Here is a 13,959-nt window from a genome sequence, read left to right as displayed (position 1 = left end):
ATATATAGTTAGTAACAAAACAGATCATTGTGGAAATGTATTATATATTTATACAGCGCCCTTGAGGTGAATTTGCACAAAAACGGCGCTATACAAATCATACAAATATTATTATTATTAATGTAAGCTCATTTCCGTAGATGGTAGACAGGTAGATGCTTTCTTTGAAAAACAGCGTCATCTGTTGCAGGTAAAAGTAAAATAAGCTATTGTTTCTCTATCTGCAGAGACAGACTGAGCCGCAGCAATGAGTGGCGGGGTACAGCTAGTAAATAAATAAAAAGGTGTACTAAAATCATTTACTGGATAAGATATCATTAGGAAGTAATGAAATTATAAATAAGTTTTGACAAAGCATTATTAAAAACAAAAATAACTAAAAAATAAACTTAAATAACACGCACTCACTTATTAAATGGGAAACTATAAAATACAACTTGTTCCCAACAAACTTCACATCATGTTTCACCTATTATAAATAAAAGATTTATTCCATATTAAATTCATAAAACACTTGGCCCAAATATTCAGTTGCTCTTTTTAGGGAAGATTTATACGTTTATAAAATTGCTCTTTGATAAGCCAAGTTATGTATAGCATTACTAAAATTTACTGATACCAGCCCTTATTGACTGATGATTTCATATTTTCAGTGTTTTTTTTTGCTGGGAACAAACCTGTAGTTAAAATTAGGAACCTTCGCGGATCAGACCATTTTTTATTTTATTTAAATTTATCAATCATTTAACATAAAATATTATTTAACCACAACCATTCTAATAAAAGAATAATAGGAAATACCTTTATTTGGACGTTAATCTAGACTTGAAAATTAATAACCTATTGGAAATGCACTGTATTGTCCTGTTCACAATGGAAGTAAAAAGATTCCGGTGTCATTTTCAAGCCAATAAAAACTGCAGTAGCAACAATAACAAAGTTTGGCGTCACTTAGCTATCAATGGCCAAAAAATTTAAATAATTATGGGAAGCTTTGTGGCTTCCAACGCAAACAGAATGTAAATTTAATCATTTGTGTAATTTAAAACATAAAAATATAAACCTTTAATTTATACTGCAAAAACAAACTATGAACTTAAAAATGCAAATGTAACGTAATAAAATAAAAATCTTAACATAAATATTATTATAAAATACTGAAATCGTTTCTGGTTATGTATATTTGGCATGATTTACTTTTCAATTTACACCAGTGTTAAATAGCAAGAATTTCGATGTAATGTCGCGTTATATCGATGTTATATGTATCTCCATTTAATCTGAGAATTTAAACTGACATCTTTGCGGTAATAATTCAACAGTGACATTAATAAAATGATTGATTCAGCAACGATAAGTTTTTTTTTAAATTTTGGTTCCACAGAATACTAAACTGCAGAGACATCTCTCTCAAATAATCCATATCTTTGGATTTTATAATAAATCAGTATTCCTGTTTTCAAATACGCTAACCATTTTCACAAGCTTTCTGTAATTTATTATGATTTTTACGTAACGCAAGTATACAATAATTAAAAATCTAGTATCTATCATTATCGTGATGTTATCTGCTACATTGAAGGATAAATGAACAGCACATCAGAATGAAACAAACTTATTTGAAAATAAATTAATATAATTACATAATTTAATTAGGAATAGCACAACACAGTTCTTATCTTTTCATGACGTGTAATCTTAACAAATTAAAAACATGCCTTTACACTGTTTACGTTGAGATGGAATTAAATAATGATTTCAGAGTCTTGAATATTTGATTCAATGGATCTTATCAAAATGGTATGAAAAATGACATATTAACCTATTATTTGTTTTCCTATCACTTCAATACAGAATTTGTTTTAATTGATAACAAAAGTGTGTCAAGTTTAAAAGAGTAACTCTTCAGTAGACCAATTGATAAGCAATAGAGAGCATAATATGTACAATGTTATTGTTATGAATTCATTATCAATCAATGCTAACCATAAAGCTTGAAACAATACAGAATTAATAATAGAAAAATTACCCTTTCACTGTGTTTTCGGATTACATTGTAAGAGCGAGCAGACGCAACATTCTTTGGACATTCATACACTTTTATTTTAAAATGAATGCATAAATAAGAGCAGAGCACTGCAGTCACAGACCATTTGGGCACCAGATCATCTCTGTTCTGGGAGAAAACATTAACTCTTACATCACAAACTCTAACAAATTGACTCGTACGTAAATTCTTATCAAGTTGACTCTTTACAAGGCCGCTCTTACAAAAACTCTTTCATCTTTCCTGTTAGAACAAAGATGACATCATGTGGAGAGGAGCGAATAGATTAAGTACTCGAAAGAAAACGCTTTTACAACAAAAACATGAGTAAAATGAACGAAAGAAAATCAATCATGAATTTATGCATAAAAATATGTGCAGTTTAATAAGCGAGAAAAAATATTGTTGGGTGAATGTTTAGGCGTCTCCGTTGGTGAGTTGGATGTCGGAATTAAGGTGAGTGAGCTTTTTCCTCACGAGATCCACCATTTGATCTAGGGATACTTCTATCTCTTCTCGTGTCTTGATGACTCGGAGCTTGACTACACTCCGCTGCATCTCCGACTCTCCGAGGACGATGGCGATGGGAATGCCGTTATCCTCGCAGTGCTGCAGTTGGGTCAGCATCTTGGGGTTCTTCTTGTAGGATTGTTCTGCCTGAAAATAGCATTAACGAGCATGTTATGATTTTAATTTTCCACAAACTACACAACACATGTTAGCAGCTTATTTGTTATTTGAGTTGCACATGGAAAATGATTTATTTTTACATAATGTGGGAAACTCCAGATTGTGTTACTCATAATTCGGAAAAGCCCAGATATAGGTATGTAATACACGGTGTCCGGAAACTCAAAGTACAAGTGGGAAACTGGGGAATTTTACATCACATTTAGAGTCTATTTTGCAGTGTAACTTTTTTTATTTGAGCTTTCTTTTTCGACTAAATGGAACCCGAATTCAGAATTTGTTCAGAATCAGTTTAGTAACAGCTAATTAATAAAAAAATTTTTTTTAAATATATCGAAGCATTGACTCGACTCCAGAAGTGTTTTAACCCTTTAGATAAAACCAAAAAAAAAATGGAAAAAATAAACAAATCTGAATTATCTAAATCGAAATACTCGGCGAAAATTTTCACTAGTTTTACAAGTTTCCCGCTTGTACTACAAGTTTTTGGACACCGTGTATATTATTTGTGAACATGATAGTGAAGCAACCATGTATTTTGTAGATTTATCTAGCATAATTTATCCTAGGCATATTATGATTGAAAGTTCAGCAAACACATCAGGCAGTTGACAGAATTTTAAAGACAGTCAGTGGGAAGGATTGTGAATGCATTCAAATAAGTGGAAGTACATAATTATTATCAAAATTGGATAGTGCAAACCCACCTTGATGCCAGCATCCCATAGCAGTTTACAAATCCTCATTCTGTGTTCCAGGAAGTTCTTCTGGGCGGATGCCACATAGACCTCCACCTCCGCAGTCCTGACCGCCATGGCGTTAGCAGCCAACTTGGCTTCAATCACCGAGAATATCCTCTCCACGCCAATACTGACACCAACGCAGGGCACCTGAAATAAAGCTATTATATTTAATACATAAGATTAAGTATTGCTTAAAATGTGATTACCGCACAAGAATCCCAACGGCCCAGAACCAATGGGACTACATCATCTTCAATTCGGGATACATGCTTCCATAGTCCAGGGTTAAGGCTCCGGACAACGACTCTGGAGGTTGTAGGTTCAAATTCCGGCGAAAGAACACCATTGAGAATAAACAAATTTAAGAATTAAGTATATAGTGTTTTTATTGTATTACCTATTTATATGACTATTTTACTTTTGATTTATATTTTAATTTTATGTTTAGGTACCTGCCTAATATTTTTTTTTCTCTTTGTTTTATCTTATTTCCATTTTTATAATTTTTTATTTTATTTTTTCCCTGTTTTACTGCATTTCATGTAATATGGCAGACTGGGATTGCACTATCCTCCCAGTCCTGCTGTATTAAAACTTAAATAAATAAATAAAATAAAATAGGAACACAGTTATAATCAAGCATTAAAAAATCAGTTTCTGGTTATAATGAATGCGTGGTGCTACTTCCTAGTTTTTATTGACCTTGGTAAAACAAGTGGGTAGGTACATATTCATGTTTGGCATTCTGAATACTATTATTACTCATAGTAAAGATAATTGTATGTAAGTCTGTGCATAGTTAACTGTGAAGATAATGTCTAAATAAATTGAAATATAGTGTCACATGTCAATTATTATTGACAGGCTAAAACATTTTTTCACCTCTATGTGTTTTTTTTACATGAAATCTTAATTATTTTACCCAATTCCATTTTTGGATAGATCATTTAGGGAGATTACTCTCTCAAGAAAGAGAGTCCCAACATAAAAAGTGGATCCATGATATTTCATCAGAATGACAATTAAACACACCTTTAAAAAGTGACAGAATCATTAAAAGTGATGAAACAAAAACAAGGTTTAATAGTTACCTATGTAACCTATTTAACCTAGTTTTTGTTTCACAACTTTTTATGACTGTATATTACTTTTTGTAGGTGTGTTGAACTGTCACTTTGATGAGATACAAGGTCACCATAAAAAGTGTACCTTCGTCTCTATTTCAAATCATTACACTTTCAGAGAAGTAGAAACTCTCCCGCGTAAAAGACCACAATTCAGAATCGGAAATTTTCTGGAAATGGCAATAGCCATGTTTTGTGACCAGATCTGAATAGCTACGTACTTCCCAACAATCCTCTTCCCATCTACTTCCCCTTCAACCTCACAACGCACGCCAATTTGGGGAAGCCATAGTCCCATTGGCTTCAGTTGGGAGTACATATTACACTACAAAATGACAGATCAGATGTAGCAGCAACTTATTTAGATACTCTTATAAGCCACCGTTAAGCAGAAAGCATCCAAACAATCAACATTGCATTAACCCGTGATTTGCCTGTAACTCAAGATCGAGTTACTAAAATTTGGTCAATTGAGAGCGCTAACTCGAATTCAAGTCCTAGGTAAGTACTATTGGATTTTATTGATTGGTTGGAACACGAATTTCATTCTAAATTATGATTGGTTCAGAGATATGGCCTGCTAAATGGAGCATTCTTATTGGCCAATGTATTTCAAATTCTTGCCACTAGGGTTTAAGAAAAAATATTCACTATGTGTGATTACATTCGACACATTGTGAATTCCTAAATTTAAAAAAAAATACATATTAATATCTACGCATCTATATAGTACATCCGACTATTAAGGATTAAAATTTATTTATTATTATTTGAAAGAAGTATATTCCAAATCATTTTTACCTACATGGTTACTTCTATCCTAAATTGATTGATTTTACATACTCAATAATGTATAATGCTTGGCTATAAATGTCTATAATATTTTTATACAAGTTTAGTACAAAAATACTTATAATTCCTATTTTTATCCAGACTGCGATATCAGCAAAGGGCGACAAAAAAAACTTTGTCGCACAAAACAAATATTTATCAGGCGGCTACTTACACAAATCATGGGTTAATTATTATTTATACAATGATCTTTAATTAGTAATTATTTTGGTTGGAAGATTTATGCTAACTAAATTAAATTAAAATCATGGATATCGTACCTGTTTGTTCTTGGAATCGAACATGCCGACGAGATTATCGTAGCGCCCACCTCCCGCCACCGACCCCACTGATAACTCCTCACCTTTGGGAGTAATTTCACCTAACAAAACAATAAACCATCATCAGATAACTGTTAACTTGCAATTTTTCCAAAATTTGGTTTATTTTTTAAAAAGAAAATTTTTTTAATTTTTAAATTTTGTGATTTTTTAAAACTCTAGCGCCATTTTGAATTTTTGGCATTTTAACAGTCCCCATTTAATGTTGATTCTCGGCCCATTTCAGCTTTTGATCAAATTGAGATTAGCTAACAACAATATGACAGTTATGCCTTAAACTTGATCAAAAGCTGGAATGGGCCGAGAGTCGACGTTTAACAGGGTGCATTAAAAAAAATTTTAATGTATAAGTTTAAACCAAATAAGACAATGTAAAACTTGCAATTATTAAATGTCGATTCTCTTTGATTAGATCAACAGCTGCAATCTGTTATCTAATCACTATTTGATCGAAAGCTGAAACGGGCCGAAAGTCGACATTTAATGGGGACCGTTGAAAAGTTTTAAAAATGTATTAGTTTTAAACCAAATAAAACAACGTAAATGTTGCACTTATACAGTAAAACCTCTTTTTTCAATTTACTGGGAATGACTAAAAATGTGTGAAACTGAGGAAAATGTAAGTGAGGGGAATCTACTGTTTTTCATTAACATAGTTCATTTGAAACTATACACATAGTAACTACATAATCTAATGGCAATTATTATTAGATTTATGCATCAACAAATATAAAAACAGGGTGATTCTTTAATAATTACATATTACTACATATGTATTTCTTTATTTACACATAAAAATAATAAGTGCAAATTACAAATAATTGCCAGTTTCCAATTATTATTATGCACATGGGCAATGGAAGCCAAAACCACAATCACAATATGCACAAAACTTTAAAATTAATCACAATGAATTACAAGAAAGCTTGTAACTGAAGCAATATATAAATGATTGCGCCACGTGCAGTGAATTCATGCAATTTATAAATAAATATGATTATTTAATCATTGGAGATAATATTAACGGTGCCATGATGACTCCTCAAAATGACAATTCAACACACCTTTAAACGGTGATATAAAGTCATTAAAAGTGAAACAAAAACCAGGTTAAATAGGTTACATGTGTGATTAGTTTTTGTTTCATCACTTTTCATAACTTTATAACACTTTTTATAGGTGTGTTGAATTTTCATTTTGATGAGTTATCCGGTCACCAATATTAACAACTCTCAAATGATAAATGTGTAACAGAAAACCTGAACAGACCTTAGCAAGGCTGAGGTCGTGGGTTCAATTACCAGACGTGTTCAATCTAGACGCAACCAAATATTTCTCTGATTTTTCATTTGAGTTGTTAATATTGTCTTTCAATAAGTTATTCCACTACAAAAATATTAAATACGGTTACTTTATCTGTATAAACATCAATACGGTAAGTATAATTTACTGTAACCAAAAAACTAATAAGCCACATAATTTTTAGAGAATGTCAAAATTCAAGGTCTATTAATCTGTAGAGGTACAATTTAATAATGTATATACCAAATTTGATTACAGTATTAATTTCAGGTTAATCATGCAAAGTTGAAAAACATTTGACCACACAAAGTGATTGTGAATTGTATTTATCCAGCACACACGTGTTACATAGTGTGACAAGCAGCTGTTATCAAAACACAAATGGGTAATAAAATAATTTTATGTATACCTTCTAAATCTCCATGGATTGCAAAGAAAATAAAATAAAAATGTTAGAAAGTACACAGAAAACCAAAGGAACTTAATCTTATTTAGAGTTAGGCCTTGGGCCCTGAGGAAAAGGTGTTATTATTATTGTTTGTAAACTTCCCGTCAGGTACAGGGTCATTTTTTTTTCCATTTCACTGAAGTTAATGCTTTCATTAACAATACATTATGTACGTAGAAGCATTTAAAAATTCTTTCATACTTCTGTTAGAAGTTAATACTTACTTGTATAACAAATTTCAAAAGAATATTTAAAATTACAGAGGCAGCAATAAGTATGTTTCGTAAATCCTATTATAACATTGATCCCAGAGCATTGTTTCTACTACAGTTATTTTTAAATTATGTCCGTAATATTTCTATTTATAGTTATTAGAAAAATAACTTTAGTCTTTACAAATTACAAATTATCATTGCTCCAATAGACGGACTTTTAAACTGTAAAAATTGAGAAAGATCATAAAAATAAGAATTCCGTGACAGTGAATTTTTAAATTTCTTAACCGGTCAGCAACGTAAGCAGATATACACGATAAAATAACGATAGCAGTCAAGTACAATAAGCGTGTTTACACGTCAACGCGTGTCTCTCCATAGAAATCGTTCTTACTCCGTTATTATTTTAGTTACATCCCTCAAACAAAAACTAAAAGGTCGATTATAGATCAAGCTACACATCACTACCAAGTTGTCTATGGAAATACAAAACAGGAATCTGCTGACAGTCGCATAATTGACACAACATTTTTACCCGCGCAAAATGTCTGCCGGTAGCGCCGCGCGCTTCACATATTAAATTTTTATAAAATATTTTTATATGAAATGATAAAAAAATGAGGTGATAAAAGTGTTTATTACACATATATACAATAGAATAAATATTTTTGTTTACATAATCTGTGATTTTAGTACCATTTTCACCTAAAAACATGACGTGAGTCATTTTTAACCTATTTTTAATGTTTGCGTTCTAAATTTTAATATTTAAAAATGCTAATATTTATTTGTAATATAATAATTTGAAAGCTTATTTTGTAACCTTTCTAAAACAGTTTTTACTATTCGGCTACGTTCAGAAATGTTTCATTTATAGAGCTTTAATTGTGAAGCGGTAATAACAAAAAGTTTTCGTAAAATGTCATTTCGTTAAAGACAGTTAAAGTGCTTACATGGCGATTTTCGGAGGGGTTAATACCCTAATAAGTAAATAATGAGTTGATTTAAAAACAATATTGTAATTGTAATTACCTTTGAGAACCGCTTCATATATAACTCCGGTGTAGTAGTCCAAGCCTCTAGCGAGACTCAGATCAAATAATACTTTGTCCATGAGGCCGTAAATTTCACAATAGGTTAGGAGCAGTTTGATTGCTTCCAAACCCTCGATGGCTGCTTTTGACTTCTTTAATTTTTCATCAGTAAGTAATTTGTCCACTAGCTCTGACTTTCCATGCAGACGGACGAATTCACCAATATTGTCTGTCGCTTCTGGAGAAAGTCCTTTCTCTTCTATCATCTCTTTGCGAACATCTTCCCATGGAGACTGAAATAAAGACAGTACATATTAAAATTGTGTAAACTACACAAATATTATTAATTGCGTTTGATGAAAATTTATGATGAAATAACCAACAGACTCAAACTAAGAATCACTAATCATTTGCCGAGACTTATTTATCACGTCTTATTAATCAATTCAGCACATTTCATATATATATATACGATAACGAGCGCGTGTGGCACTCTTTTTAGCAGATCAGCAAATAAGGGATCTAGTGATAAGACTACATATGTATTAACTATTTGTACTTCATTGGGAAACATTCTAACAACTTCGATGACGCTGCAGCGGCAACATAAACAATGGGTATACATTTTATTGTTTAAAAAATAACTGGTCCTTTTACAGGTACACATGATTCTATTCAGTTGTGTACAGTACCCACTTAGGATTGGTTGTGTTTTTGGTCTGTTTTTCATACATAACAATAACTAAGCATTCATTTTATTTGAATATTTTTTACTGGGCGATAAATATTCTCACTCCATTAGAGACCAGGCTCAATGGAAAACGCCATATTTTAAGAAAAGGTCCCAAGCAGGGCTGTAGTCTGCTCGAAAAGGGCAGTAAAACGTGGCAGACGGGAAACCAGTGAGTACAGTGACACGTGTCCTAACAAGCAACGTATGCATTTGGGCGACTGCTTTCTAGAATACCACACATTAAAAAATTATAAAGATTAGAATATGCAAATATTTCTTTTATTAACAATCTTATCTATATTTATATCATTATTAAAGTATAAAATAAAGTCGCTTTCAATGTCTGTTTGTGCACTTAATTCTTCTTAACTACGTAACGGATGTTGATAGGGTTTTCATTATCATTTAGAGTATTTCTTCTCGAAGGTTTACATATATAAAACATACATATTATATTTATAGAAATAAGAGAAAAGTCAATGTTTTATAATCATGTCGTAAAAATATATTTTCGGGCACTACATTGTTAACGCTGGCTAAACCCTATGAGATACGTCAATACAATGTACTACTGAATTGTATATCTTAAAAAGGCCTACAGAAAAGTCTGCGATGGTATATGTCTATGTCCTAAGGATAACCCCCAGTAACGCCGGGTATATGTCTGCTAGTATAATAATAAATATATATTTCTTAACATAAATATATATCATTTTAGTTACTGCCTTACCAAAAGACATTTACTTCTAATTTTTTTTAAATATCGTAATTTTTCCTCATATTTTTACATTACACTCTATTGAGTAGCTGGTATACCATATAAAAAATAATTTGGAGTACAAAGGGCTAACAGTGAATAGAGTTTACTACATACAACAAGTAAAATGCGCAATTTTGAATAGAGAAATAACATGATCTATAAATAAATTCTTTGCAAAGGATTTAGCGAACAGCTTCATTTACCTTATCTAATTTATCTATGGAAGAACAGGCAGTTCTGAAATTCTCAGCGGGAACTCCACACGCTTCGAATATTCCATCAAGCAATCTTCTGTGATTCAGTTTAATGACGTAGGAGCCAATATCAAGGGCGTCCATTATTTCAGCAACCACTCTCACGCACTCCGCGTCGGGTATCATCGCATCGTACGATCCGGCAATGTCAAAATCCTGAAATAATTCATGCATAAATAATTAGAACCACAAAAATAGATTCAATATTGTGACACCAAAAAGGGGTCTGTGAAATTAATCATTTAACAGTTAGTACATTCAATATTGCTTGCAAAATCAATATGCCTTGTCTATAATATACTCTGTGCACACTTTATATGCAAATTAATAAGTTTACAGGAGCGAACTTTGAAGTTTTTTATTCATAGACTTGCTATAAATTATGTCTGAATTTGACATTTAAAACTGGTTTATAAATTCTTTAATAATAAAATTCAATTTTCCAGGATGTATGACATAACTACAAGGAAAAAAAGCTAAATTAAGTTTGCTGTAGTAAAGAAAAACTAGCAAATTTCTGTTTCATATATTTTTTTTGAGAGTCGTTAATATTGTATTCAATGATTAAATATTACAATTTGAGGTTTTACTTAATAAGTTATTCCAGATTAATTATTTATTTGAATTCTAGGGTAGGTACTTACACACTGGTAGAACTCCCGGTACCTTCCTCTGGTCATAGCGGGATTGTCTCTCCTGTAAACCTTGGCAATGTGGTATCGCTTGATAGAGCTAACTTTGTTCATGGCGAGATATCTGGCCAAAGGCACTGTCAGGTCATATCTCAAAGAGAGGATCTCCCCTCCCTGGTCTTTCAAGTCATAAATCAATTTTGAATCTTCGCCATATTTACCAGTCAACACTTCCTGTAAAATAAAAAAATCATTAATATGGTACTAAAAATTAATTAAATAAAAAAAATTGTAATTTATTTTACTAAAAAGACAGTAACGAACGAAAGTAAAAGTGAACCATTATAATTATACTTGCACAATAGATTTCTTGTGTAACGTTTAATGCAATTGCTTGTTGAAGGTACTTGCTGATTATGAAACCAGTAATTGGAAATGGACAAATTTTGTTGCAAGTTCTTACTGAATACTTTAGCTAGATGAAATATAATGCAACATTATTCATTTTTGGATAAAAATAAAATGATTTTGCAGAATGTTGACATTTTTCCTGTTTTACCATGGCAGATAATGTTTTTTACCTTCAGCTCAAAAACTGGTGTGTCGATAGTCTCAGCTCCGTGGCGTTTGAAGACAGTAATGATCTTGTCGAGGACTCCCATCCGCAAGGCCATCTGCTGAGGAGAGTAGTCCCTCGTGCCCTTGGGGGTTTTGAGGGTGAACTTCTGATTGCTGACATCTTCAGTTCCTCCCAGAGATGCCTTCAGCTCAAGCAATTTGGCTACTTCCTCTGCTATCTACAAATAAAGATACAAGTCAAAACTGAATGGCTAAAAGACAGCCTTTGAAATAATCACACCATAAACTAAGCATATTTTACAGTGCAACATTATTATGACTAACTTATTATGAGAATTAAAAATATATATATCTGCTTAATGTCAACAATATATTTTTTATGACGCTTTGAGTGTATTGAACTCATTAAAAACAGTCTTAATACTTGTATGTTATACTTTATGACAGAAGTAAACAAAATATAGGGAGCATAACAAAAAAGCTCTTTTAATAACAGCAGTATGAAGGTTTTTGTCATAAGTTATTTTCTATAAATTTCTAAATATAAACAGAATTATACAAAATATTAACCTTGTTGTGCAACACAGAAGATGTTGAGAGGTAGCATCTATTTACAATGCCACTAGCAAAGGATTTGTTTAAATATACCAGCGAGTTAACTGCCCGCAATCCAAACAAAGTGCGAGACATCACCAAGCCGTGTAAACCACCCATGAAGGTGCAAAAGAAGCGACAACCTCTCAGTTCTGGACCCCCAATTACACATTCGAACCGAAAAAGACCACAAAAGGCGAAAATTAGAACTAACGAAATGGCATGCTGAAAGTTTTAAATCTCACCTGTTCATCAATAGTCTTACTTCTAAAAAGGTATTCAACTGCTTTGGGTAGTTTACTCTCAACATAAGGAAACTTTTTCCTCTCATCGCCCGGAAACCATCCAATATGATTGAACCATCGATAAATGTAGATATATTTTTTGTCAAAAATTTGTTTATCAGTCCTTTCTAATAATGTGTGAACATCATTGTCTAGTTTAGTAGGAATGTGTCCGCAGAGATAACTATGGTCAGAGAGGTATTCATTTAGGCAATCTAAATGCTGAGGGGACAATTCAACCTCGGAATTTGACTTTCTCTAAAACAATTACAATATCCCATTACTAACATATTATTTTGAAAGGTAAGTACCCAGAAGTACGAATGATTTTGTATAATAATTATCTATCAAGGATGTGAATTTACTAGGAATTGGAATGCAATGACGTAGTTTAGCCTTGAAGTTTTTTTTGAGTTACAGACTGCATGCTTTCTATGTTAAAAAACGGTATAATTTTTCCTTGTTGATTTGACGTCTAAATAAGTAAATTACATTTCCTCGTCGCAAAAACATGAAACATATTGATTTTAAATTATATAGATCAAGTGCAACGGATCAAGCAATCACATTGCATCAGTATATTATTTTACGAAATTATCAATAAAAAACTCACTGTATCCTTAGAAGCTTTCGCAGATTTCAATTTTCGCACTACTTCACCTTGTGCTTTAATTTGATCTTGCAATAAATCACGAGTTTCACTCATTGTGCAAAAATAATACTGTCACTGGGAATAAGCCACATAACCAACACGATATACTCGAGTAAACACAACCACAGAAATGAATTGAAATTTGACAAGCTAACTAGTGGAAAATGAAAGCATGGCTTTTCGATGTTGCCAGACCTAATAAAAGGCTAGAAAATTATTGCAGGTTACTGACCTTGTTAAAAAATGCTTCTAAATACCAGCCGCCGGGTAATTTGAAAATTGATGGAAGCCTGCAGTATCTGGTTGGGTATTTATGCTTACTAAAAATGCCTGTATACATTATATATATGCCGAAATATAATATCGGCTTACATACCTGTATAAGCCGATACATTATAATTTGCCATTATTATATACCGAAATATTTAAACCTATCATGCTCTTTAATTATATTGGTAGCCTTACAATCAAAAGACATTGTTTGGTTTATTTTCTCCTTCCAGAAAAGAAAACGCCTTGATTCCGTTTAATATTGTTACAAACTATGGGCATGTTGCATGAAACGAACATTTATTAAAAAATAGTTTGTGTAATAAGGTTTTTTAAAAAGAATCGAGCATGAAAAATATTATTTTTGTAGGTATTCCGTAGACAGACGATATTTTCAAAATAATATTTTTAGGCAATAATAAATAG

The 13,959-nt window shown here is 31.9% G+C and overlaps 1 protein-coding gene across 3 annotated transcripts; it reads right to left on the bottom strand.

Annotated features, from left to right (window-relative positions):
* Nucleotides 1–269: 269 nt before the first annotated feature.
* Nucleotides 270–13,408, bottom strand: HisRS (histidine--tRNA ligase). 3 transcript variants are annotated; one of them, XM_089631637.1, is made up of 9 exons: nt 13,225–13,408; nt 12,573–12,869; nt 11,736–11,951; nt 11,167–11,388; nt 10,472–10,678; nt 8,774–9,068; nt 5,717–5,817; nt 3,445–3,627; nt 270–2,704 (listed from the first exon to the last, which is right to left on the bottom strand). In XM_089631637.1, exons 1-9 carry the CDS (start codon nt 13,315–13,317, stop codon nt 2,465–2,467), a joined length of 1,854 nt encoding a protein of 617 aa, XP_089487763.1. In that variant the 5' UTR covers nt 13,318–13,408; the 3' UTR covers nt 270–2,464. The 3 variants fall into 3 exon arrangements, with proteins under 3 accessions (XP_089487763.1, XP_089487764.1, XP_089487765.1); XM_089631638.1 differs by lacking the exon at nt 12,573–12,869 and adding an exon at nt 12,304–12,479 and having other exon boundaries at nt 271–2,704; nt 13,225–13,365; XM_089631639.1 differs by lacking the exon at nt 12,573–12,869 and having other exon boundaries at nt 271–2,704.
* Nucleotides 13,409–13,959: the final 551 nt, after the last annotated feature.

This window comes from Hesperophylax consimilis, chromosome 5, assembly GCF_061612785.1.
Source record: "Hesperophylax consimilis isolate HC1 chromosome 5, BYU_Hcon_1.0, whole genome shotgun sequence".
In the NCBI taxonomy this organism is placed as follows: Eukaryota; Metazoa; Arthropoda; class Insecta; order Trichoptera; family Limnephilidae; genus Hesperophylax; species Hesperophylax consimilis.
The sequence above is the reverse complement of the archived record's forward strand: the minus strand, read 5'-3'. Positions and strand labels throughout refer to the sequence as shown.

Excerpts from the sequence above, each read along its gene's own strand:
- HisRS (XM_089631637.1), bottom strand. The coding sequence starts at position 13,317 with ATGAGTGAAACTCGTGATTTATTGCAAGATCAAATTAAAGCACAAGGT. Across the intron at positions 11,952-12,572 it reads GTAAGACTATTGATGAACAG|ATAGCAGAGGAAGTAGCCAA; the intron begins GTGAGATTTAAA and ends CTTTATTTGTAG. Across the intron at positions 2,705-3,444 it reads TATGGGATGCTGGCATCAAG|GCAGAACAATCCTACAAGAA; the intron begins GTGGGTTTGCAC and ends TGCTATTTTCAG.